At 33.3% G+C, this 27,843-nt stretch overlaps 2 protein-coding genes across 9 annotated transcripts in view; one reads left to right on the plus strand and one right to left on the minus strand.

Moving 5' to 3' along the window:
* Nucleotides 1–14,785, plus strand: part of LRP1 (LDL receptor protein 1) — a 357,963-nt gene extending 343,178 nt beyond the window's left edge. The window contains exons 13-27 of the mRNA XM_065513583.1: nt 1,484–2,365; nt 2,435–4,009; nt 4,071–4,544; nt 4,606–5,233; nt 5,289–10,468; nt 10,534–11,078; nt 11,137–11,405; nt 11,476–11,872; nt 11,946–12,113; nt 12,180–12,750; nt 12,812–13,080; nt 13,309–13,630; nt 13,709–13,867; nt 13,938–14,064; nt 14,128–14,785. Of these exons, the coding sequence (XP_065369655.1) occupies nt 1,484–2,365; nt 2,435–4,009; nt 4,071–4,544; nt 4,606–5,233; nt 5,289–10,468; nt 10,534–11,078; nt 11,137–11,405; nt 11,476–11,872; nt 11,946–12,113; nt 12,180–12,750; nt 12,812–13,080; nt 13,309–13,630; nt 13,709–13,867; nt 13,938–14,064; nt 14,128–14,283 (11,722 nt within the window). The 3' untranslated portion in view covers nt 14,284–14,785. The remainder of the gene's footprint in view (nt 1–1,483; nt 2,366–2,434; nt 4,010–4,070; nt 4,545–4,605; nt 5,234–5,288; nt 10,469–10,533; nt 11,079–11,136; nt 11,406–11,475; nt 11,873–11,945; nt 12,114–12,179; nt 12,751–12,811; nt 13,081–13,308; nt 13,631–13,708; nt 13,868–13,937; nt 14,065–14,127) is intronic.
* A 7,572-nt stretch (nt 14,786–22,357) lies between these two features.
* The window catches only part of hppy (MAP4K3-like protein hppy), a 312,486-nt gene continuing 307,000 nt past the window's right edge, over nt 22,358–27,843 (minus strand). For all 8 annotated transcript variants that reach the window (XM_065514167.1, XM_065514173.1, XM_065514170.1 and 5 more), the window contains one exon: nt 22,358–27,696. In XM_065514167.1, coding sequence (XP_065370239.1) covers nt 27,597–27,696 — 100 coding nt within the window. In that variant the 3' untranslated portion in view covers nt 22,358–27,596. The remainder of the gene's footprint in view (nt 27,697–27,843) is intronic.

A 27,843-nucleotide genomic window follows, 5' to 3' on the forward strand; every position in this document is an offset into this window, starting at 1 on the left:
CATCTGTTACCATCTTTGGTGAAGCACATAACCACTTCTTTGAATTTGGTAACCTCACAGATCGGGCCTCAATCTGCAACGACCGTAGTTGTTATTTTGGTTATATTCAAATCCTTCTACACTAACGTATGACATCTTGAACTCTACTCTTCCACAAATATGTCAAACATTGGATTAACAATTACCTCTGCGACAGACAAGAGAGTCAAAATATTCAAGTATTTCAAGATAAAAATTGGTGTGCCAGAAGATCTTTTAGCAATGCTCTTCAATATTCATATTGCCTAGCTTCCTGCTAATGATTGCTCTATATTCTCGTCATTCAATAGCTGGACATTTGGCAACCACTAGGCAACGCAAATTATAAAATAAAGTGTGCGCCGCGGCGTTGCTCTTCTCTTAGGCCAAGGAAAATCTCTGTGAAAGGCAAACGTATCTCTACTGTACATAACTCCAATATCTTAGAAATAGACTTTGACAGCCTTCATTTCCACGAACACAAACTACATCAACCTTCTGAAAGCTCTCGCTGACTCCTTCTCTTCATGAGTAAAGAGACAATTATAGCAACATACAAGTCAATCAGTTACTCTCTTCTCAATTACGCTGTCCTAGTATATACCTCATTCATTCTCATTCGACATCTAGGAGTAGTCTTCGGCAATTTCCTTCATTTTTCCTCGTACGCCTGCTATATCAACCAGAAGGTGAAGAACAGAGATGTTATAAACAAGTCAATCGCTTGTTCTGTTTTCAACTAGGCTTCCATCGCCATTGGCCGTCACTGATACATTAGGTCAAACATCAGGGACTGTCAATGGCTAGGTCTACAAACGTCCCAGCTTCATGCACATCGTATTTCAGCCAGTTGTTTCTAGATGATATAAATTGATCTTCTACATGAGGAGACCTGTCTGATCGACAGCTGGTAACATGATTTTTTGTTGGCCAATCATATTCTGATGGAATATTGCCTTTCCCGACATATTCGAATGGACTTGCGCCATAATCGAGAGAACTTCTAGGACTTCATTCCATCCTAAGTCGGCGATTGTTCTTAGCGTTAATTAAAGCCATAGATGCAACAGAGTTCTGAGGGAACACCCTCTGCAATCTCGGATAATGAATTGCAACCACCCAGTCTTACACTATCCTTTCTTTCATGTTTGAAATTCGGTTAACTGCTGACATGAACAAATTGTTCCCAGCTTAATAGTTGTTGCCCTGCCTGTCTACAAAGCCCTCACGATACTGGCTAAATTGTTGCAATAGGTCAACTGACTTGAGCCCCATTGATCTCTGGTTAAGATTGAGTGAAATCCAGCAAAGAAATTTGCCACCTAATGACACTAATATAAATAATTAACACATTTTTTACAATCTTTCAGGAAAGAGCAATCTTTCAGTTGATTGTTGCAATAACAACAGCAATTGTATATAATCCCATTATAATTTTAATTTCTTTAAACAATTTTTTTTTTAGGTGCGATGTCAAAGAGAGCACCATAGAACGCATGAATTTCGATGGTGCCGATCGTGAACTCATCTTTAAAGATGATCGATATCATCCCATATCAATTGCTTTCCACAAGGGTACCGTTTACTGGGTGGACAACAAGAATGGCTCTGTCAAAACGTTTTCCATACATCATCTAAGTGGCACAGTCAAAAATAACTCTCTATCACAGCTGTTTTCTTTTGAGCGTGGACGCACTTCCAAGCTGAAAATATTTGATATCAACAGTCAACCCACAGCCTTAAGCAATGCCTGTGCCAAAACCAAATGTCCTGGTATATGTTTCAATACGCCGAATACCTCAATCTGTCGGTGTCCAGACAAGTTTTCTCTAAATGGTACCGGAGCTCAGTGTATACCATATCCAAAGGATACCGATGTGAAAGTGAAAAACTGTACGACAGGATTTCAATGTCTGAAGTCGCCACAATGTGTTGATGTCAAGGATTTGTGTGATGGCTTCGATGATTGTGATGATGGCAGTGATGAAAGTAATGCTGCAGAGGGTCCTTGTAATCCCAAGAAGTGTGATTTAAATTTGCATTTTGTTTGCAATGAGCGCTGCTATCAACGTTCGCTGCTGTGTAGTTCGATAAACTATTGTTTGGATGGCACAGATCAGCAAAATTGTGAAACGCATTCGTGTAATATGAACGAGTTTACTTGTGCGAAAAGTGGTAAATGCATACAATTGTCTTGGGTTAATGATGGTATGGTGGATTGCGGTCCCGATGATTCTTCGGATGAGGAAGGTGAAGATTTGTTCGATGAGAAATGTGCAGAATTCGAGTGTCAGAATGGAGCATGTCGACCGTTTTCGGATGTCTGTGATGGTGTCGATCAGTGTGGGTAAGTTGAAGATTCCTATTTTAATTTGAGATCGAGTTTAATATTTATAACTCATTTTTTAACTTTTAGCGATAATTCAGATGAACTTTCCTGTGAGTTTGAATGTGGACCAGGAGAACGTTATTGCATACCCGTTGGTTGCTACGATGAGACCCATATGTGCGATGGCATACACGATTGCTTGGATTTCAGCGATGAAGCCAATTGTAATGAAACCAAATCGGATCATCATGTTATTGATTTGGGTGAAGCCCACTATTGCGGACCCTTTGAATTTGGCTGCTCTGATCCTTTCGAATGTATACCACATTTCTTTAAATGTGATGGCATTCCCCATTGTTTCGATAAATCTGATGAAATTAATTGCACCCAAATTAAAACGAATCCTTTCGAATTCAATGAAACCATGATCTGTGAACCGCCCGAACGTTTGTGTGCCGTCTCCAATAAATGTATAGCAGTGCATCAGCTTTGTGACGGCAAAATTGATTGCGAGGATACCACAGATGAAGGATTTTTATGCGATGACAAGCTATGTGAGCGTTCCCATGAATGTTCTCATTACTGCCATAATGCCCCGGAGGGTTTCATTTGCTCCTGTCCGACCCACATGTATTTGCTGCCCAATGGCAAGCGCTGCAGTATGCAGCATGCCTGTGATCATTGGGACTCTTGTTCGCAAATCTGTGCCAACATGGGCAAGGGTTATGAGTGTAAATGTTTTGAGGGCTATGACTTGCAATATGATCGTTTTACTTGCAAAAGTACAGCCGAAGACGATCCATATGTAATTTTCACCAATCGCCAGGAAATAAGGGGTTTAAACTTGAAAAAGAGCACCATAAGCAATTTTTATACTTCCCTGAGAAATACCATAGCCTTGGATTTTCTATACAACAATGAATCTAGTCAAATATTTTGGACTGATGTTATAGACGATAAAATCTATAGAGGTAAATTAGTGGGAGAAGCTTTACATAAAGTTGAGGCAGTGGTACATTCGGGGCTTTCAACTACAGAAGGTTTGGCGGTGGATTGGATTGGCATGAATCTATATTGGATAGACTCTAATCTAGATCAAATAGAGGTGGCTAAACTAAATGGAAGTTTCAGGCGTACTTTGATAGCTGGAGATATGGAGAGTCCTCGAGCTATAGCTTTAGATCCTCGTGAAGGTCTGCTGTTCTGGACAGATTGGGATGATAATTATCCTCGCATAGAGAGATGCTCCATGGCGGGCAAACATAGGCAAGCTATTACCACTACATCGATGGTATCGGCTGGTTGGCCTAATGGTCTATCATTGGACTACACACAGAAACGTGTATACTGGGTAGATGCCAAATCGGATTCGATTTATACCATAAAATATGATGGTTCCGATATACATTTGGTGCTAAGAGATCGCGAGATATTATCACATCCCTTTGCCATAACAGTATTTGAAAATTATGTTTATTGGACTGATTGGAGAACGACCTCAGTGATAAGGGCCAACAAATGGAATGGCACCGACATACAAGTTATACACAGAACACAAACTCAACCGTTTGGTATACAAGTTTTACACTCGAGTCGCCAGCCTCAGGCAGACAATCCCTGTGGTGAGAACAATGGTGGTTGCTCGCATTTATGTTTATTAGAGTAAGTTTTTAATTAGATTTTATTAAAATTCCCAAATTTCATTGATAATTATTCTTTGCAGTGTTAAGAAAACCTATCAATGTGCTTGTCCCCATGTTATGCGTTTAGATCCTACGGATAATCGTACCTGTGTAGCTAATGAGCAAGTGCTGCTGTTTATAATGGGAGATGAAATTAGAGGCATTGATTTAATGCAACCCATTCACCATACCATACCCACCATACGTCAATCGCCTCAAGTATTGGCTCCCCAGCGTATTGATTTTACGGTGGAGGACAGTAGATTATATTGGTCGGATGTTCAATTGAATGAGATAAAAACGGCTGGCATATCAAATGGTCTCATAGATACCATTATTAATACAGATATACAAAACCCATTTGGTTTTGCCATAGATTGGATAGCTAAGAATATGTATTTCTCTACGGGTAAAGTGAAAAGCGATATCTGGGCTAGTAATCTGAAAGGAGAGTATGTTACGGAAATTTTAGCGGATCTCAATATGGTAGAGAGCATAGCTTTGGATCCAGTCAAGTAAGTTTAATGCTATAATTTAAATAGGTTTATTTTTTAATGTTTTACTTCTCTTTACTAGTGGTAAAATGTATTGGATATCTTCGGCCCGCAATTCTCAAATTTGGCAAATTGAACAAAGTAATCTGGATGGCAGTGATCGTCAGAGCATATTTGAGCACAACAAAACATTGGCCTCTCTAACCGTAGACTTTGATTCTTCACGTTTGTATTATGTATATGACAATTCTGGTATTTCCTATTATGACATTGCCACAAAAACCATACACGTGGTATTGGCCTCCAGTGAAGTAATGACCATTAGTGCGGTAACAGTCTACAATGGCACTTTGTATTTCCCCGAAAATATCCAAAGTGTTATAATGTCCTGCGATAAAGACTCGTGTCCGGAGTATTTTATGTTACGTAAAAATACCAAATCTATACAATATTTGAAAATGTTTTATGCTGAAGCACAACAGGGTACCAACACCTGCGCTGGTCCCTTGAAAGGCGGCTGTTCGCATTTGTGTTTAGCTATATCTTCTAAGGAACATGTATGTGGTTGTTCCATAGGTTATCGTGTAGATCCAAATAATCCTACCCAGTGCATTGGCTTGGAGGAGTTCCTGTACTACTCCAATCACGAGTTGAAAGGTATTGAAGTTTATAATCCTAGTAAAACTTTGGATGAACAGGGACAGAAAATGGTAAGAGTCTCAAATTGTCTTAATTTCCTTCAATATTAATATCTGTTTATTACAGGCTTTAGGACCCATTTCACGTATTTCCTTGGCTTCCTACATAGACTATCATGCTGCCAAGGATTATTTGTACTGGGGTGACAATGACAGCGGTACTATTTCACGCATAAAGCGAGATGGTACCCAACGTGAAGTCATCATACAATCGCCCGAATGGATGGATAATAAACAATTAGATTGGTTGGGCGGTATAGCCATCGATTGGATAGCAGAAAATATCTACATCAGTGATGTAAAGCGTAATGTTATTGAAGTGGCTCGTCTGAATGGATCTTATCGTCATGTTATCATTTCCAATGTTGCAAAACCCAGTGCCTTGGCTATAGATCCCGTACAGGGTTTATTATTCTATGTTGCAGATGGCATTATTGGACGTACGGGTCTGGATGGCTCCCAGCCATTTATCTTGGTGAATCATCAGAAAATCGTTACCAGTTTAGTGTTGGATATTGAGGCTACAAAAGTATATTGGTGTGAGACGCCCAAGAATGCCATTGTGCAACCGGCCATAATGAAAGTCGACTATGATGGCAATGTCAAGGAGGTGCTGTTGAATCATACTTTGGAATATCCTACGACAGTGGGTAAATTGGATGATTTCATTTACTGGGCGGATAATAATTACAATAAGGGAACTTTCAAAGTGGCCAGCATGGATAATTTGACTGACTTTAAAGAGCTGAAACGCTTTGAAGGTTATTCCATTAAAGACATGAAAATTTTCTCGAAAAGACTACAAAAAGGCACTAATTTATGTGCTGAGAACAATGGTGGTTGTCAGGAACTGTGTTTGTTTAATGGTACTTCAGCCATTTGTGCCTGCTCCCATAGTCGTGTGGCCAGCGATGGTTTATCCTGTGAGCCTTATGATAGTTTTCTGTTATTCTCCCATCGCAGCACAATAGAGAGTGTCCATCTCACCGATCATACAGACAAAAATGGACCAGTGCGCAGTATACGTAATTCCACAATGATGGTGAATGTTATAGCCCTAACCTATGACTATGAAAACAGCGTGTTGTATTACTCGGATATGGTCTTGAGCACCATAAACTCAGTGAACTTTAATGGCAGCAATAATCGGGTGCTGGTTAGTCATCAAGGTCGCGTAGAGGGTTTGGCATTTGATATTGTCAATGAAATGTTATTTTGGACTTCTAATAATGACGCTTCCATATGCAGTTTGGATCTACATTATATCCATGAAAATCCCGATAATAACACTCAGCTGGTCAGCCGCATAAGGGTATTGAATTCCAAGGATAAGCCTCGGGGCATTGCGGTAGAACCTTGTTTAGGCATGATCTACTGGACCAATTGGAATGAAGAAGCTCCCTCTATACAGCGTGCTTATGTTACAGGATTTGGTTTGGAATCGATTATAAAGAAGGATATTAAAATGCCAAATGCCATTACTTTGGATTTAGAGGATCAAAAACTGTATTGGGCTGATGCCCGGATAGATAAAATTGAACGATCTAATTATGATGGCTCTCACAGAGTGATTCTGGCACATTCTACACCCAAACATCCGTTTGCCATAGCTGTTTATGGTGATCTATTGTTCTGGTCTGATTGGGTTTTGGGGGCTTTGGTAAGAGCAAATAAATATACCGGCTCGGATATGGTATTGTTGAGAGATCATATTGAACGTCCCATGGGTGTGGTGGCTATACAGAATACCACCGTTAACTGTGATTCCAATCAGTGCAAGATATTAAATGGCGGCTGTGAAGATGTGTGCATCTTGAATAAGAATGGCACTGCCAGTTGTCAATGCACTCGCGGCGTTTTGGCCTCGGATGGCAGAAGATGTATACAGCAATTGAACACCAAATGTGAAAAGAATCAATTCCCCTGTCGTTCGGGAGAATGCATACCCTTGCACTTGACCTGTGACAGTATTTCCCATTGTCTGGATGGCTCCGATGAATCGCGCAGTTACTGTATAATACGAGTGTGTCCCAATGACTTTTTCATGTGCAACAATCATCGTTGCATACCACAAAATGAAACTTGCGATGGTGTACATCAGTGTGGTGATGGTTCCGATGAATCGGAATTGATTTGCAAATGTGAACCGGAGAAGTTTAGATGCGGCAGTGGTGAGTGTATATCCCAGCAGTTTGTATGCGATCAGGTGCGTGATTGCAAAGATTTTAGTGATGAGAAACATTGTCCCGCCTCTGAGTGTCCTGCAGGTGATGCTCTCTATGAACACTGTCCCAATTCGACAGCCTGTATAATGCCCGTGTGGCGCTGTGATGGTGATAACGATTGTCCCGACGGCAGTGATGAACAAAACTGTGAGCATGTTACTAAAGTAGCCTGTGGACCGGGTCAGTTCCAGTGCTCCAATGGTCGTTGTATTAACGAGAAGTGGCGCTGTGATGGTGAAGATGATTGTATAGATGCGGTGGCTGGAAATTTCAGTTCCGATGAAGTGGGCTGTAAGTTACAGTGCAAACCAAATGAGTTTAGATGTGACAACATGTGCATACCAGCTAGTTGGCAATGTGATGCCAAACCCGACTGTGAAGATGGTTCGGATGAGGGAGCCCAATGTCCCAATCGAGTTTGTAGACCTCATTTGTTCCAGTGCAAATCATCAGGCCGTTGTATTCCACAGAAATGGGTATGTGATGGTGAACGCGATTGTCCCAGTCCTGGGTTTGAAGATGAGGGTGAGCATTGCGCAGTGGCCTCAGTGCCCCATATACCCGACTGTGTCGCTCCTTCCTTTTTATGTTCCTCTGGTATTTGTTTGGATCGCCATTTGGTATGTGATGGAGATCATGATTGTCCCAATGGCGAGGATGAGTACGAAGATTGTGTCCATTTTAATTACACACAAGTCTGTTTGGAAGAAGTGGAATTCCAGTGTCATAATTTAGAATGTATAGCCAAAAACCTGACCTGTAACTCCCGTCCTGATTGTTCTGATGCTTCCGACGAGTCACTGGACTTGTGTGGTGAATCTACCATGTCTTGTGGTCATGGCCAGTATCAATGCAAGAATGGTGCCTGTGTTTCGGAGGACTTTTTGTGTGATGGGCGTAATGATTGCGGCGATTTCTCCGATGAATCTTTGTGTAATGTCAATGAATGTCTGACGCCCGATATATGTGAACATGTGTGTATAGACAAGAAAATTGGTTACGAATGTCAGTGTGATCCTGGATACAAGTTACACGCCAACAACCACCACTTATGCGATGATATTGATGAATGTAGTGGGCCACATCACTGCTCGCAAATCTGTGCCAATACTTATGGTTCCTACAAGTGTTTGTGCATGAAAGGCTATGAACTGAAGGATGATCAACACACCTGCAAGGCCACCAGCAATGAAACCGCCAAATTGATATTCTCCAATCGCTATTATATTAGACAAGTCGATATGCGGGGCAATGGTTCCATACTCATACATCAGTTATCTAATGCTGTGGCTCTAGACTTTGACTGGGGCTCAAAGTGTCTATTTTGGTCGGATGTTACCTCAACAGTGGGTATGATAAAACGTTATTGTACGGTGGAAAATAAGACCACTACCTTACATCAAGCCATGCTAAAGAATCCTGATGGTTTGGCTGTAGATTGGGTGGCCAAAAATCTTTATTGGTGTGACAAGGGTTTGGATACCATCGAGGTGTCCAAATTAGATGGCCGCTATCGCAAAGTGTTAATAAATGAAAATCTACGAGAACCACGAGGAGTGGCTTTGGATCCTTTCAACCGCAATCTGTTTTGGTCGGATTGGGGTGATAATCCTCATATTGGCAAAGCCGGCATGGATGGTTCTAATCCCCGAGTTTTAATACGTGAAAATATGGGTTGGCCAAATGCCTTAACACTGTCCTTCGAGAGCAATCAACTGTTTTGGGGAGATGCCAGGGAAGATACAATTTCCGTTTCCGATTTAGATGGCAAAAATATAAGAGTTATTATGGCACGCAAACTGAATCCACTACTGAACTTGCATCACATATTTGCCATAGCTGTGTGGGAGGATAAAGTTTTCTGGTCCGACTGGGAAACAAAGTCCATAGAATATTGTAACAAATTCACAGGTCAAAACTGCTCTACCTTAATTACCACCATACATAGACCCATGGATCTAAGAATCTATCATCCTTATCGACAACAGCAGCCACACACGGGTAATCCTTGTGACAAGGCCAATTGCTCGACTTTGTGTTTACTTTCACCAGAAGCTCCTTACTACAAATGTGCCTGTCCCAATAATTTCATCTTGGCCGATGATAATAAATCTTGTATAGCCAATTGTACAGCTGCCCATTTCCAATGCTCGCAGACCTACAAGTGCATACCATTCTATTGGAAATGTGATACCCAAGATGACTGTGGTGACGGCAGTGATGAACCTGAGAATTGCCCTCCCTTCCATTGTGAACCCGGCCAGTATCAGTGTAACAACAAGAAATGCATACATCCTTCAGCCATATGTGATGGTTCCAATCAATGTGGCGATAATTCAGATGAGCAAAATTGCGATAAATTCACCTGTTTCGAAAATCATTTGAAATGTGAGGCCTCCGGTAATACCACAGCCTTCTGTATAGACAATGTCAAGAAGTGTGATGGCGTGCGGGATTGTCCCAATGGAGAAGATGAAAGTGGCTGCACTCCTCTCAACTGTACGAAAAATCAATTCCAATGTGGCAATAATCGTTGCATGCCTTTTATATGGGTGTGCGATGGAGACATTGATTGTCCCGATAAGTCAGATGAACTTAACTGTGAAAGAGTTTCCTGTGGTCCTAGTGATTTTCAATGTGGGTCCGGTCGTTGCATACCCATGTCTTGGAGATGTGATGGTGAGGATGATTGTCCAAATGGTGAAGATGAGCCACCTTCCTGTCACTCCTCGAAGGAGGAATGTGATCCTACCTACTTTAAGTGCAACAATTCAAAATGTATACCCGGCAGATGGCGCTGTGATTATGAAAATGATTGTGGAGATGGCAGTGATGAATTGAATTGTCAAATGCGTAACTGTTCGGAAAGCGAATTTAGATGTGGCACCGGCAAATGTATTAAACATGATCACCGTTGTGATGGTGAAATACACTGTGATGATAGCAGTGATGAGATAAACTGCAATATTACATGTAAAGAGCATCAGTTTAAATGTGCCGCCTTTAACACTTGCATAAATAAGTATGACTTTGAAATATTAAATATTTTTCTATAGATTAGCATGAGTTTTTTGTTATAATTTTTAGACAATACCAGTGTGATGGTGACGACGATTGTCCCGATGGCAGCGATGAGGTCAATTGTACTTGTCCTCATGATCATTTCACTTGTAAGAATGGCAAATGTATTATGGCTCGCTGGAAATGTGATGGCTGGGATGATTGTACCGATGGCAGTGATGAAAGTTACGAAACTTGTGCTTTGGTGCATTGCCATGCCAATGCCTTTAAGTGCTCCAATCTGAAGTGTATACGCAAGTCAGCTTTGTGTGATGGTGTTAACGATTGTGGCAATAATGAAGATGAGGCCGATGAGGTTTGTGCTGCTCTACCCAAGTGTCGCCATGATCAGTTCCAATGTGAAAATGAGGATTGTATATCAAAAATATTCCGCTGTGATGGACAGTACAATTGTATTGATGGCTCAGATGAAATGAATTGTCAGCCGCCAGTTTGTGGTTTTGGCACATGTTCCCAGATTTGTATAGAAAAGAAGGCCGGTCATTTCAATTGTAAATGTACAGAGGGTTATTTCAAAGGATCGCATAAAAATGATACTTGTTTGGCATCGGGTATGTAGAAAGATATGAATTAGTTAAATCACATTGATAGCAAACATAATTCTTTTAGGACCCGATCAGGTTTTGCTGCTTGCCTCGGAACAGGAATTCCGTTTTATTTTGCCCGCCAAACAAGAAGGCACCACTGTTGTGGGTTTCTTCCAAACTGACAGCTTAAAAATTGATGTTTTCGATATTCTCATTAGACCCAAGGATACTTTACTGTTCTGGATCGATTCTCATCATGGTAAAGTGCATACCATGAAAATTGCCACACCTAATACCGAAGTAACGGCCGTAAGAGTAAGAAGAGACCTTAAGGAATTGAAGGCATTTGATGTAAGTTTTAATTATTAATATTTTTGAAAGAATTTTTAATAAATCGCTTACCGCTCTTCTATTATTACAGATACCCGCCTTGGATGATCCCAAATCATTGGCCATAGAATGGGTTACCCAGTTGGTGTATATAATCGATTCACGTCACAATGAAATCATTGTCACCGACATAGATGGCAAGAAATATGCCTCACTTGTGTCTACCGGCTTAAATCCCACCGATATTGTGGTGGAACCAGAATCACGCATTATGATTTGGTCGACTTTGGAAAATGGCATCTTAATGGCTTCGCTGGATGGTCAAAATAAACGAAGTCTAGTGGAACGTGATGTGGGTTGGCCCATTAGTTTGGCCATAGATTATCCAACAGGCCGTTTGTATTGGGCGGATTATCGTAAGGGCACTGTTGAAACATGTCGCTTGAATGGCAAAGAACGAAATGTGGTTAGACGATTTTCGAATAAAGGTAAATTTTGAAGATTCATTAACTTGTGTAGAATATATTTTATAAGAAATTATGTTTGTTTTTTCATTCGTAGAAAAACCCCAAAAAATAGATGTGTTTGAGGACTATTTATATATTAAATTATATGATCAAAGTATTATTAAAATGAATAAATTTGGCAATGACAATGGCACTTATTTGCTTAAGGGTTATCGATCCTCAGATATTGGTATTTTACATCCACTCAAGCAAAATCGTAATAGTAAGTTTTTTGAATTTTATTATTAAAATTAAATTAGTACTAAATATTATTTGCTTTGTGTTTTAGTAACAAACCCTTGTGCCAAGGAACCTTGTAAACAAATGGGTTCTTTATGTATTCTAAGCACTGAAACCGACAACGGTTACAGATGTAAATGTCCCAAGGATTATCATGAAGCCAATGGTAAATGTGTGGCGGATCATGCTACCATACCAGACTATTGCCCACTTAAATGTAATCTAGGCACTTGTAAACTCATCAATCACATACCGAAATGTGTCTGCCAGCCTCAATTTGAAGGAGAATTCTGTGAACATTATCGCTGCTCGAATTATTGTAAAAATTATGGTCTTTGCATTATAGCACCACAAATACCGGGTTCATTGGAACCACCACCACTCAAATGTAGCTGTACACCGGGTTGGTCGGGTCCACGTTGTGAAACATCAGTGCCAGAATGTCAGTCACGTTGTCATAATGGTGGCGTTTGTCTGATATCAGACGAACACATGAAATGTACCTGTCCGCCCATGTATATAGGGGAACAATGTGAGCATTGTGTCAATCTAACATGTGCAAATGGTGGCATTTGCCGAGAAACGCTAACGGGTACAACACAATGTGAATGTCCAGATGGGTAAGTTAATGAAGATTGTAAAAGTTTAGATCTATAATAAATCAAAATATTAATTTTTTAGCTTCACCGGTAAACGTTGCGAGGTGGATGTTTGTGCTGGTTTCTGCAAGAATGGTGGCATTTGTAATATAGGCACCAAAGGCGGACCACAATGCCAGTGTCTGCAAGGTTTCTATGGCGAACAATGCGAATCGGATTCCTGTGCCAACTTTTGCCTCAATGGCGGTATATGTGCTGAGAAACAACAAATGCTAATGTGTACCTGTTCCGAGCGTTATGTAGGAGATCGTTGTGAAACTGATTTATGTAAAACTACAAATCCACCGCAGTGTAAGTAATGAAATAAATACAGTGGTTGAGAATACAATGGAAACTTTTACAAATATTCAATCAAAATCCAAAAAAATCCTTAAGAAAATTTAAATGTTCAGTATTTCAGCGACAATCTTTTGAAATAAGTATATTGTTATTCTCTTTTAACCATATTTGATAAAGCTTCCGTCGTGGAACCTGTAAATTTAAAATACAGCTTAAATTTAATAACATTTTTTTTCTTAGTCTGTGATGCCTCAGAAATTCCCCTACGCAATCCATGTACTGGCATTATTTGTCAAAATAGCGGCACCTGTCACGTCATCAAAACCGTGGCCATGTGTAATTGCACAGATCAATGGAATGGCGACTTCTGTGAGCGACCCGTTGCCGAAGATAATCCCTGTATACGCTATTGTCAAAATAATGGTGTTTGCCATTTGGATGCGTATGCGATACCGCATTGTTCGTGTATTGGTGAGTGGGAAGGTGATGATTGTGATGTACCACCCTCCTGTGTGGGCGAGTGTGGTGTTTGTCAGACGGGTAGTTCCATAAATGAGTGCAAGTAAGTTGGACGGCCTCAGCTATTCGAAAAGGAATTGGAATAGAACTTGATTTTAATTTGTTTTCTTTGACTTTTCAGATGTGATGATGGTAGAGTAACCACTTGTTTGGCTGACAGTGCCAATGCCTTAAGAAGTGAAACAGAACATTCCGCCAATATTATGTCAATTATAGCCATTATTTTGGCTATAGCTATTTTAGTGCTGGCTCTGTTCGGCGGAGGTTTATATTTTTTGAAGTGAGTACAAGATTTACAACGATTTATTACAAAATATTTTTAAAAGTTTTTGTTCCATTTATAATTTCAGAAAACATCGCATATCACAACCCTTCTCACATGCCCGTCTTACGGAAAATGTTGAAATTATGCTTACAAATCCCATGTATCGAGGAGATGCCGATGATACTCCCGCCTTTGTGCACGAAGATGATAAGGTAAAAACTACTTTAATTAAACAAAGAACATTAATAACATTTTAATATAACTTTAAATTCCAGGGCAATTTTGCCAATCCTGTTTACGAATCAATGTACGCCGATGCCATTGTTGAGCCGGCTGTAGTGCCGGAAAATAACCTAAGTACAGCACCGGACGAAAGAAAAGGTTTGCTACAACATTCACACGATGACAACAATACACCCGATATTCTCTGATGATTGACATCACATGAAATTTGTTAAACTATTTAAAAAAAAAAAAAATAACTGAAAACACATTCGAAAACGAGATGAAAACAAAAAAAAAATTAAAAGAATTTATGCCATTTAATTATAGTCATATATAAGTTTAAAGTTTAAGAACAAAAAGAAAAACAAAACATCACTCTCTTCCTTTACTTCCCCACCCCATTTCCCACTGCCTTTTAAAATAACTTGTAAATTTTTTAAACAAACTTTTCCTTTTAACCTATCCCACCTCCTTCCAACATGAGATAATAACGAACAAAAAATCTTTATGAAAAAAACTCAATTATCAAAGAAACCCAAGCATTTCTGGAAAACAAACAAAATGTTTGTTAAACAAAAAAAAAAAAAAGCGCAACAAACAAACATGGACTGATAGTATAGTCATTTCAAAAACAAAACAAAAATTATAATTGTACACCTAAAGAAAAAAACTAAACAACTATGTGTAATATTTAACATTTCAATTTATTTTATTTTATAACAATCAAAACGAAAATTATAAGCCTTTAATAATTTTATTTTTAAGACGATATTTTTGTAGAATTTGCCTGTTTAAATTTTGTAATAAGATGACAAATTTATTACTGATGCTAATGAATTAACATTAAATTATATTAAGTAATTGGATGTTCCGCTTTATACCGAACTTTTTCCGAGTTAAATTTGTATACCATCTTCATATTTCAAGGGTCACTTTGAACTAAACTTGTTTGCCGGGATTAAATATTTGATTTAGGAGCCGTTGTTAAGAAACATTTGAAAATTTTGAAAAAACTCGAACCTTTGTTTCAAACAGAGCTTAATTCCTTAAAATTTTAATTCGGAATTAAACAAATTCAGCCATTCGTTCTATAAATCAATTCCCAAAATCGAATTCTTAATCTTCAAAGAAATTACAATAATTTTTCTTCAATTAGTTTGATTTTTGTTTTGTTATAATCATTTACATAACGAAATGAAACCTTTTTTGTAATAGATTTGAATTAGAGTAAAATTTAATCATTCAATGCACTTTTAAAGCTATTTTATAATGGATTTGAATTCAAGAAAATTCTAATGATTCAATAAGAAATTAATTCTATTAAGAAGGAATTCTCAAAGGAATGAATTCAATACATTTTAAGTAAAAGGAAATTAAACCTATGAATTAATTCATAATGAATTCATTAACGGAATGGTTAAGAGATAAAATTTATTTTGATTTCAAAAATGGAATTAGGAATTAATTCTTTCGAACCTTCGGTTTCAAAGTCCTCTTTGACTTAAAGTTTCAATTTCGATTTTTTTTTCACAAATCAAAATGACTTACACTCAGCTGTCATAAAAATTTGAATTCATAGAAAGTGTGATGTATTTATTAATTCTGTTTTGTACATAGAGACGAGATACTTCGTGTTGCCAAACAAAAAAACAGCAACGCATATGTCTGATACAACAACAAAATACATTGTCTAACATGTATTTTGTTGTTGCAAGAGTTAGGTTTTTGACAACAGACTTAGGATTTTGACAATTACGTATCGTCTCTATGTTACCCTATGCTTTTGTATATTGTTTAAAATTTAATTTTAATAATTTTCCCTAAATTTTTATCACATTTCTTGTCTTAATTCTCTGAAAACAATTGCTGTTATTCATCCGCCCAATATTTTACAAGTAAATTAATTAAAGCATTGGTTAAAAAATTGTATTTAAAATCGATCTAAAGTTTTCAAGCCTTTTTAAATCAATTGATTTGAAAATTATAGATTTTCATTACACTTTTGGACTTGGAAATTATCCTGTATGTTTTAATATTATTTTAACTATTTATATCTGGTTAGTTTTTTGCCTAAAATTATACTGACCGTTTTCATATAAAAAATATTTTAACCAACAGTATATCTTTGTGTTAGGAAATAACTAGAGGTCTTGAAAACGCGGATTGGTATTAAAAACATTCAGATATGTGTTGGAAATCGCTCGTTTTCACATGCTTTTATGAATTTCGATCGATTTTAAGTATCAATTTATTTATTATTTCCTTCCAGATTACTGTGCAATTAAAAATTACAACTGATTAATGAAAATTAAAGCCAGAAATGTGATAAAATTTTTAGAAAACTTATTTAAATTAAGTTTTAAACAATATACAAAACGGAAAAATTGCTTCGGTTTCGAAATCGGATTTCTATCGTAAAGCATTTGATACTAAGAAAATACGGAATAAATGTAAAACTCTATATTTATTTTTGGACATTTTCAAAATACAAGGGAGTCTCATTAGTTCAACGGTTTACCGGGTAACGAAAAACAATACACACTTGACTTTTGATTACATTTATTAGTACACTGATTAAATTTCATTTGAATTTCTCTTCTTAAAGTCTTATGTAAAGTGTTATCATTTAAAGCCTTCTTATAAACAGTTTTATTTCGTTATTTCATTTGATTTTTAACACAATAAAACTCCAGACATTCTCTCAAATTATATGCAGTTTCAGAACCTTATTTTATTAAACGATAAACTTTTGAAAAATTTTATCTTATCTTATTTTCAAAACGTTGAGTTTTATAAAATGAGACCTTCAAATTGCTTTTATCACAACAAAGCAGTCTATTTGAAAATAAATTCCGTTTGATTTTGAGACATTTGTCATCTGGTCTGTATTTTTAAGCACATAAGAGATAGATTTTGAAATCGATATTCATCACATATGTAGCTGATAATTTGTATTGAAATTCAGAGGAAAAAAAGTACGACTCGAATTTTTTTAAGTTTTTTTCAAATTAACGATCGAAATTCATTGCACGAATTTAAGTCGATCAATTTCAATCACATACCTGAGTGTCAAACAAAATAGAAAGGAAATAACACACCAGCATCTGTTCTAAAACTTTTCATTCTTTGTAATTTTTAAAATTCCATTTTGATTTTGATACATTTCCCATCTGATATACATTTTGCAAGGAAATAATAAGATATTGTCTTAAAAACTATAGATTAAATCGATCGAATATCATTCCACCAATTCAAATCGATCAATTTCAATCTCATACCTGAGTTATAAGCTGTTCTAAAACTTAAATACTTATTTTTGTGAAAAAATCCTTGTCAGATTTTTTTATATCTATGATTTTACAGCTACAGCCAATTTTATGGAATCATTGATGTCTTATCCACATCTTAGATTTCTAAAAAAGTTTAAAATTGTATCAGGTTTTAATAGATAACGATTTTGTAAACCAAAAATTATGTTTAAACTTTCACTATGAGATTTGAATTCATTTATATTTTATTTCTTGCCCAAAATTCTATTAAATTTTTTGCGATTTGTCACCAGGACTTTTTTTGGTAGAAAATCAAAATCTGTTATTTTTAAAATTATTCTGATTTCGGTCGGAATTCATCATTTCAAATCGATCATATTGATTAAGATCGATTTTCATCACATATTAGTTTTCTAATTTAAAGCAGTTTTCTGACTAGCAGTGATAACGGTATCTGAAATTGTTTGATATTTAGGCTTTATATTCAAACTCTTTTATAAAAAATTTAACTGAACTCAATATTTTTTTAAATTTTGTAATAAAAATGGCAAATTTTACATTATATCAATTATTATCTAGTTAAAATATTTTATAACTTGTAATTAAAAACAAGTTTTTTTATTGAAAATATACTCATGCAGAGATTTGAAGGAATTAATGCTGTTATAATTGTGTTATCAAACAATATATAAACAAGCATTTAAAAAAATCAATTTAGATCCGAAGACCTTGAGAAATTTGCTGATCCAGGCAAATTTTAAAATAAGAATCTTCTAAATTAAAAAATAAGATACATCAGCATGACAAATAGTTGAGTTCTGCTTGAAATTGGAATTACAAAATAAGGTCTAACTAAACCAAGCAGCCTGTTTTTAGTAAATTTAATGAAATTCCAAAATTTTAAAGCCCTTATTCATAGATAAATAGACATAGATGGAAAACTAAACTCTCAAAGACCTAACTCAGTTATCAAAAACCTAAGCGGTGAGAAAGTATTAGTAAAAAAACCTACACTCGTACATAAGATTATTTCGAATAATTTTTTGAATGATTTTTTTTTAGTTTACGCATTATGTATATTTCTCTTCATAATCAGTTTTTGAAATTAATCAATGGTTTATAAAACAAATTATGTATAGCAATTTTATTTTTCAAAACTTTTGATTATGAAAATGTTTAAAAATTTTATAATCCGTTAAGTTTTATAAAAACAGACTGTTAACAAATTTCTCAACCGAAAGAATTTGTACTCTGCTGCATAACTAATAAATTTATTACTAAAATATTTCAAATTTGATTTATACATCAATTAAATTTCCATTTGATTATTATTTGCTTGCACGACAATTGTTTTATATCACTAATTTAATAAAGCCCCATTAATTTCCTTCCAATCTCTTTATTTAAGGCATTTTATTTAAAATTTCCTTAATTTGTAACTCATAAAAAAACAAATCGAATTAAATATTTATATGTAACTATGTATTTGTTTATTTTTTATACCGATTAAATTGTTTCTTAACATTGTAATATAAAAAGCAGCTAAAACGCAATATTTTTTGTCTACTATTATGGAAAAAACAAACCATCTATTTAACTGTTTAATTGTTTTTTTTTATATAAATTTTTTACATGTCCTTTGTATTTATATATTATATATAAATAGTTATATATATATAAAATAATATAAATAATAATATTAATAATGTATGTATATTGTATTCTAATAATGTAGTATATATATTTAAAAAAAAGAAAACAAAAACAAAAAAAATTTAAAACAAGTCTACTATTAAGAAATTTTACTTTAAAATTAACTTTAATAAATAAAAATAAAACACTCACACACACACTTCACATAATTTAATAACAAACGAATTAAAAATTATAAAAATTAATGCAAAATAATTAAACGAAAATTTAAATTAAAAAGGAAAAACAATCTAATAATAAATGAAAATTGTACACAACACTTTCTACTTTCTATTTTTCTGTGCTTTCTACAATATTAAAGATGTTCAAACAAGTTGTAAATTGTAGCCGTTTGTTGGCTAGACGTGGTATGAGCCAATCTTCCACACCAGGACTATTTTTTTGGTTGTTTGAATTCGCGTGTTTGTACACACGTATCTTCCGCCGCAAAAATGTATCGTCTAACAAATTTTCATTATGTCTTCTTTATTTTGGTGTCTTGTTAACATATGTCTAGAATGAAACGAATGAAATAGTATTGACTCAATTTCGTGTAAATTTTCTCATTATGTAAAACATGGTTTTAATTTTTCAAATCGGTTGAAAATTGTAAAAATTATTCAACTTTTTTCATTAATAATAAGTATTTTCTCTCCCTAGGAGCGCATATGAATAAAGTATTGATAAAAGTGCTGCCAGATCTGTACGATTGTACAATCTGGCAGCACTTTATTATCCGTTCAACATGAACAGATCCGGCAACTCTCCGGATGACACCAGCATGACTACACACACACACTCCGTGTATTTCTTATGTGGATGAGTTGGCTCAAGACCCCCCAAATTTAGCACATATAAACTTCATATAAAAATGTAGGTTTGCTGATGTCAGCCGTTGGCGTTGCCACTTATCTTCCGCCTCAGCTTATATCTGCTTTTTGTGAGGGGACCTCTAGGTGTGAAAAATGCATTCATGTTTATATAGTCCAGACCACAACCATATATCTCAATATTGTAAAGTTGCGCTACCACGCAGTAGGTGGCGCTGTAAACAATATGTAAACCCTATTAGGGTGGGAATTAAATACACAGTGTGTTATAATATTAGATAAGAGTAGGCCTTTTGTGAATGCCAGATTTTTTTAAATCGAAGTCCAAGAATGTCAGGCGAAGAGAACGCCAAAATCTTAGAACCAGACAATATCTGTGATCCAAATGTAAACCATTTTTCTCAACGGGGAAATAACCTACAATTATAGAAGTCTGTTATCATATTCATATATCTTCTTAGATAAGCAAGCAGTTTGAAATCGATATATTATCCTAAATATTATAAATTTCAGAAAAGTCTTTGAAAATATATTCAATAAAATCATAAAATAAAGGAAATTTAATTAAAATTTATTAACGCCATTTGAATAAAACAAAAAAACGTATTCGATGTTCCCAAATAAAATTAAAGTTTACAAAAGTAGCACTGTACATTGGTTTAAACACTTTTTTTTAAATAATTCCGTATCTTAGTAACTATTGCAGATATCGTAACAAAATTTCACATTGTTGGAGCTGAAGTGTTTTCGAGTTGATTTATATTTATTCAGCTTCGTAGGCATAATGGGGTAAGTGGATGGCCTCTCGAAGTTGGACACCTCAAATCTCAATTTTTTTTCTAAAAAATTATCAAAAATAAATAAAAATAGATAAAAAATTCTAAAAATGCAAAGCACTGATGTTTGTATAGCCCTATATGTTACTTAAACACAAACGTTTTTTTTACTAACACCCGGTAAATAATGTCATAGTGAACACTTCAAAAAAATCAGCTTATGAAACACATTTTCCTTGTTTTAGGAATTTCGGTATATGTAAACAAAAAATGGCAAAAGTTATAATACCAGTAATTTAAGGATATTTGGATCTATATTAGTTCCAAAGTTTGTTATGATAACTTTTTTCACCGTAGAAAATCATAATATTATATTTTTTTTAGTTTTTAAGGTAAATTACTTCCGACAGATTGATATAATTATTTAATTTTACCAAAATATCGTCGTTTAAATATTTTTTTGAATAATGAAAGAATTGAGTTAGTTGATGTTCATAAGTCACTTGGATTTTATTTAGATAATAAATTGAGCTTCGATCGACATATAAATTTTGTGGTCTCACGAGTGTCTTTCACTTTGCGTAGATTATACAGTGTTTCAACTTACTTACCATTGGCGATCAGACGCAGAGTGGGAATGGCTTTATGTTATCCCTTATTTCTGTATGGATTAGAAATGTTTAGCTGTACATCACGTGATAATATAAATATTCTAAAGTTGTGTTTTAATAGGGTTATCAGATATATATACAGGCTCGGAGTAAGAGAGCACGTTTCTGGACATAGATTAGATTTACTAGGCTGTGATTTTGAAGACTTCATTAGTTCCAGACAAATGATTTTGTTTTACAGGATCAAGAAGTATAACTCTCCTCCCTATCTAGCTGATAAATTTGATTTCGGTACTTCAAATAGGACTCATTCAGTAATATATCCAACATTTTCATCATTAGCTATGAACAGATCATTTCTAATGAAAGTAGCTAGGCTTTGGAATTCAGTAATTCCATATTCAGAAAGAAAGTTTACGCATAAGGTGACACATTTTGCTAATATTTTTAAAATGCATCTATAAGTATAAAATCTTATTGCTGATGACTAAATCGTTTTTTTTTCTCTTGTTTTAAAACTAAATTTTGAATATTGTATTTTTAACAGTTGTGTTTGTACAAATATTTTTGGGGGGTTAATTTTGTAAAATGTAAAGGCGTATTAAAACATAAATTTATATATAAAATTAAAATTAATTATAATGTCATATTATAAGATTTATCTGCAGTTAATTGGCCTTATAGGCTTACGACTGACATTGAAATAAATAAATAAAATAAAAAAAAATAAAAATATCAATCTTCAAGTCCTAAGGTATTCACCAATACTAAATACTTATATAAAAAGCTTATATTTACTCTTCAGAAACTCCAAAAACCTTGACCCCCTTGAAAATTTTTAACGTCTTTTCATACATTGCATGCAAAATGATGACGTTTACTCTATAAGATATGTCGTTCTTTCAAATAACAAAGTTTCCAAATATAAAATCCAACGCAGACTCGGATCCTGGTCAACCATTACAGTAAAATTTAATTCACATTTTTCTTTTATTTCAAAACTCATTCGCTAAAATGAAAACACTTTCTTTAATATATTTTTTTAATATTTTGTTTTTAAATTTTCTTTTTTTTCAAAACTCATTCGCTAAAATGAAAACACTTTAATATATTTTTTTAATATTTTGTTTTTAAATTTTTAATTTATTTGTTCATCATACTTAAAATAATTAATTTCTTTTGTTTGTTGTTTGTATTTTTTTTAGTTTTCTGTTTTTTTTTCAAATATTATTTTAATTATAATAATTATTGTTAATAATTATTTTGTAATACTACACAAAATGAGCAAAAAGTGTTTTGTTTTGTGTTGTAAGTTATTTTTTTTTTGTATGGGGTTGGTTGTTTGGTTTTGTTGTTTCTTATTTGTTTTATTAATTTATTTTTTTTTTGTTTAATTTTCTTATCGTTTTATATAGAAATTTCAACAACACATTTAATATAATCTTACTAAAGTTTTCATCGTACATTTTTTTTTATTAGTAATTAAATTTTTTTTTTGTTTCTTTTGCTTTAACTAATTTCTAATTAGAATTTTTCTTTTGTAGGGGTGTTAGTGATTTAGTTTTTCAATTTTATTTTTCGTAAATATATAATTTAAATATTTGCAACAATTTCATAAAATGTGCCTTTTTTGTTGATCCAGCTAAATTACATACAATATTTTGTTTAATGTGTTGGTTGGTGTGTGTTTTGTTATTTTAAATATTTTAAACTTTTTATCATTTGTTTTGTAATAACGGCTTTATAGAGGAAATATTTGAATTATTTTTTTGATTTTTTTTATAATACATTTCATTTGATTTTTCTTTTTAACAATTATTTAAATTTTTTTATTTTTCAGTTTTTTTGTTAATTATTTTAAATTTTAGGTATTATTTTGTTGCAGGATTTGGTATTTTTCGTCGCTTTCTTTTTGTTTGTTTGCTTTTTAAGGTGGTGTAAGTGAATTTTCATTTTTTTTTACTTTTAAAGTTGTTGAAATTTTTTTTGTTTTTTTTTTTATTATAATAAGAAAAATATATTTTTGTTGTTTGATTAATTTTTTTAGTATTTATTAAATTTTGTTACTAGTATCTAGTAATAAAACAAGGAGATAATTGCCACATTTAATATCAATTATATAAAAACTGATTTTTAATATATGTATATTAGATATTAAATTGATTCAAATTCATTGATTTTTAATGAATATGCCAGAAAATTAAATCTTTTCAAAACAAATACAATTGTTTGATATTTTGTTTTCCATATAAATTATCACGTTTAGTTTTAAATCCAAACTAAAAACCTGGATCATTAAGAACACGAATTATTTTGAAAGATATTGGTAAGGCAAAACAGACCAGTAACACTTTATATGATATCCGAATCTTTCTGACAGAAATAAATCTTGAATAACTTGCTAAAGCACAAAACAACAGATTATAATTCCGAGTAAAGAACACTGTTTTGCATTAAATTCAATAAACAGATACTCATATCAAAGTCTGTCAGCAGAAGTAGCTGTTTTATTCCTTAAGACAAATTCGCTTCATTCCTCTATGACAGTGGGGCCAATTGACAATAAATATGCATCTTCTTAATTATACACCCGATTGTAAACCAATTAAACTTTTAATCGAATTTTTTCTATCGAATACAGAGCGAGTTAATGTATATTGAAGCGTTTCTTTAAAAATTAATGTTTACTCTTAAAATCCATGATATTTATGTTTGAATTTAACAATTTAAATGTTTGGCCTTGAATTTACTATTACTTGTTTCAAAACATTTAAATATGTCTTAAAAAAATTGTATTTTCGCAGAAAATTATTCACTGTTAGCTCAGCTTTTTCCACCCAAAAATTTAGATGGAAATTAAGTACTGGTTCATACACGTCTTTACTTGAGCAAGTCTTGAATTTATAGAAGAGAGAGGTGATTGCAAATATTTTCCTCCCTCTTCTATAAACTCAACGCTTGCTCAAGTAAACTTGACGTGTGTGCACCTGCACTAACTTTTAAAATAAGTTGTTTTCCAGTTCAAAATTTTTAATTTTCCTGCTTATATATTTCAAAAACATAACCGAATAAAATTGTCACCTCCAGAACTTGTTGTAGATAATCGTTGCGGTGCTAGTACACGTTATTTGGAACAGTACCAGTTCTTTAATAAATGATTTTTATTTGAAACTAGATGACCGCACCGGCTTCGCCTGGTAGCTATTTACTAATGTTAGTTCTTCAAGTTTCTCCAAAAAATGTCTCTTATTAAGAAAAGTGAGAAGTGAAAAGAAGGCAATATATTAAAAATTAAAATTTCCGAATTTTTTCTTTACAAACCATCTCCTGAAAATTTCGAATCGAATAAAACAAAATCAGCCAATTCGAAATTATCACTCACGGAACTAATTCTAGAGATGCTTTAGGTTTTTTAGAACAATTCTAGAACCAATGTATAACTAATGCCAAAGAATAAGTTCCTAAAAACTCTACATAATTACTTTAAAATCACAATAGTTCACGGGTTCCTGAAGTAAATGCTACATCACATCAAGGCTGTCATTGAAGAATCTAAAACTAGTTATTTTAGAACAAATTCTAAACATTTTTCCAGGGTATATAACATTTTAAACATTTTAAGTCACCAAATGGGAAATTTTATTATGGATTTATTTGCTAGTTTTTATATCTGGGAATACGCATTTTGACAACAACCTTCGAAAAAATTTTATAATTGATTTTGCACTTTATAAGTAGTATCAAGCGATTTATAACATTTCAATGTATTCTTAGAAATATTAATCACTAAAAATAGATTATTCAACTAAACAATATTTGATTTAGCAAATATCACAGTACCCAGTAAAATTTTTTGGTTGAATGTTGTCACAGAATTGTCCGGGATGTCACAGAATTCTATTCCGATCGAAAGTGGAATTATTTTAGTATTTTTCTTTTTCACAGAGTAAAACGAAATTTTTTGGAATAAAACTACCTTCAGTGGAATTTAATTTTGTTTAATATTAATGAGTTTTCTTCAAGTTTTAATTAACATATTTACTTAATTTTGGATTTAACAAGCAAACCATTGCCAATTTAAAATTAAATAACAGAGTTAATTGAAATCTAACTAAAGTAGAACAAAATGTAATGGAAATTGAAGCCATTCCTGGAATCCCTGGAAATTTCAAAATTAATCACGATTTCCCGGGATATGAAAAAGTGCAGAAAAAGAAAAACTCTAGTTACTAGACATTGAAAAGTTGTCACTAATGTCTGATAACTAAGTTAACTCTTATTGATATATTTTGGGTCATTTGACACGTATGTGCTCTATGAAGTGCAGAGAGAAGTCAATTGGTTACTTATATTCATCCCATGTAAACTAGCGTCAATTTTCACTTAAGTGTCTCTAAGTAATTTAGAGTTTATTTGCGAGTTATACGTACAAACTTGTTTTATACAAATCGTTCTGATATAATTCTCCTACAGTTTATTTTCCTTTTCCTTAAGTATACTAACATCGCAGATAATCTAGCATGAAGTCAATTGTAACTTTAGTGTCTCCACTTTATAAGTTTATTATGTGCAGCACTTTAGAAAGTAGCATTTGTGGGAGTAAGTTTTGTTGAAAAGCAATCGGTTATTGGACTGTATATGAGAAGGCTTTTTAACTTACTATTTGAGGTCAATTAGCAACCGTACATGATAAAATAACCAGTTTTGTAGCTGATTAAGTAACCAGTTAGGGAGCTGGTAAGGAACCAGACTCTATGTAACCGATATGTGTATCTAATGCGTTGACTACTTTGGACCAGCTATCACACATTCACAATGTAATCCAAAAGTATCAATTGAACCTCTGCTTAGACACGTAACTAGTTGTCACCCAAAATGATAGGTAAAATCACTTGAACTACTGGGTAGTTTTAATTCTCCTCCCAAGAGCTATACTCGATAGGACAGATATTCTGAAAATACTATTTTCAAGTTTAAAAAATACGCCTTTTTTATATATGTATTATTCTTAAGCTATCCTTAAACTATCTCAGATCTCATCTGTGCTAAATATCGGTTAAGTCATCTAGATGTTCATTTGGGAAGGATTTCGGATTCTGATGGATTTCTTCTTTACCACTTGGTAAAGAGATAAGAAATGAATTTCAAATTCATCGATATTAAATGTGGCAATTAAACTTTTTCTCACACTTTGATTCATTTGTTTTTTGTTTGTTCTATTTATAATTAATTAATATTTAAAATTGTTTATTTAAATACTAAAAGTATTATACGTACAATACTACAATCTAAATTGTTTCACTTTTTTTTTTGTTTATTTGTTTATAATTAAATGTATTATTTTTTTAATATTTATATAATTGTGAATTCTTTCTGAGGGTGTGTATGTGTGTATATGTGTGAAATGAGTTGAGTGAGTGTTAATTTTTTATGTAAATTGAAGTTTTATAAAGTGTTATTGTTATTGTTTTTTTATTTATTTTAATAATTATTATTGTTTATTTAAATTTAATCAATAAATCACTTTCCTTTAATGCTAAATATTAATTAATTCATTAACTTAAATGCTAACAAAAAATAAAGTATAAAGTAGTTTATTATTAATATTAAAAATTACAATAAAAAAATTAAATCAATTAATTTATTAATCATAAAAAAGTTATTATTTTATTTTGAATTTTTTTCTTCTTTTAATTAATACAAACAATTTACATACAATTAAACATAATTATTGGTTGATTTGTTGTTGGCTTGTTTTATTAAATAATTATATTTATTAATGTTGTTTTTATTTATTATTTTTAATATAAATTTTTAACATAATAATTGTTAAAAAATGGATGGGGGGGGGCGGTAATTTAAAGTCTTATTATTTTTATTGTAACTCAGTTCAAGGGGTGGCTACACTTGGAATATGAGTGATTGAAAGTTGTAGTAGCAGTTTTTTTTTTATGAAATAATACATAATTTAAAAAAGAAAATTATAAAGGGATTATACAAAAATTCTTAATAATTTACATATATTTTTGTTGTAGTTGTGTTTAGCTAAATTTAGTTAGAAGTTTTTTCTTTTAAATTTACTTCCATTTCGTTTTGGGTATGTTTTTTTTATAAATAAACTTTGCCTCTCTAAATATTAAATTCTAAATTATTTTTTACAATCTCTGTTTGATTTTAAGTTTAAAATATTGTTTTTTTTTTGTTTTTCTTTTAATATATAAATTTTATCTTTTGACTTTTTTTCTGTATAATCAAATTTAGTTGCTTGTGTATTTTGTTGTGTAATACTAATTTAAGCAGTTTAACTTTTTTGTTTGTGGTTTTCTATTACAGTTAAAGACTTAATAGCTGGCCTCATGACCCGCCAATATATAAAGATCATGACCCTCTTCACTACCTAAGGAACCAGTACGTAACAATTGACTTTCTAATGCCACCACTCTGTAAAGAGATAGAAAGAGATTTTAATAATAATTAAAGTTAATTTATTAAGGTCGGGTTATTGACTTGAAGATCAAATGCCAATTAATAATAAGATTACTAAATCTAAAAATCCAACGTTAATCCACACTAAATATTGTGTGTTTT

Source organism: Calliphora vicina, chromosome 5, assembly GCF_958450345.1.
Source record: "Calliphora vicina chromosome 5, idCalVici1.1, whole genome shotgun sequence".
NCBI lineage: Eukaryota > Metazoa > Arthropoda > Insecta > Diptera > Calliphoridae > Calliphora > Calliphora vicina.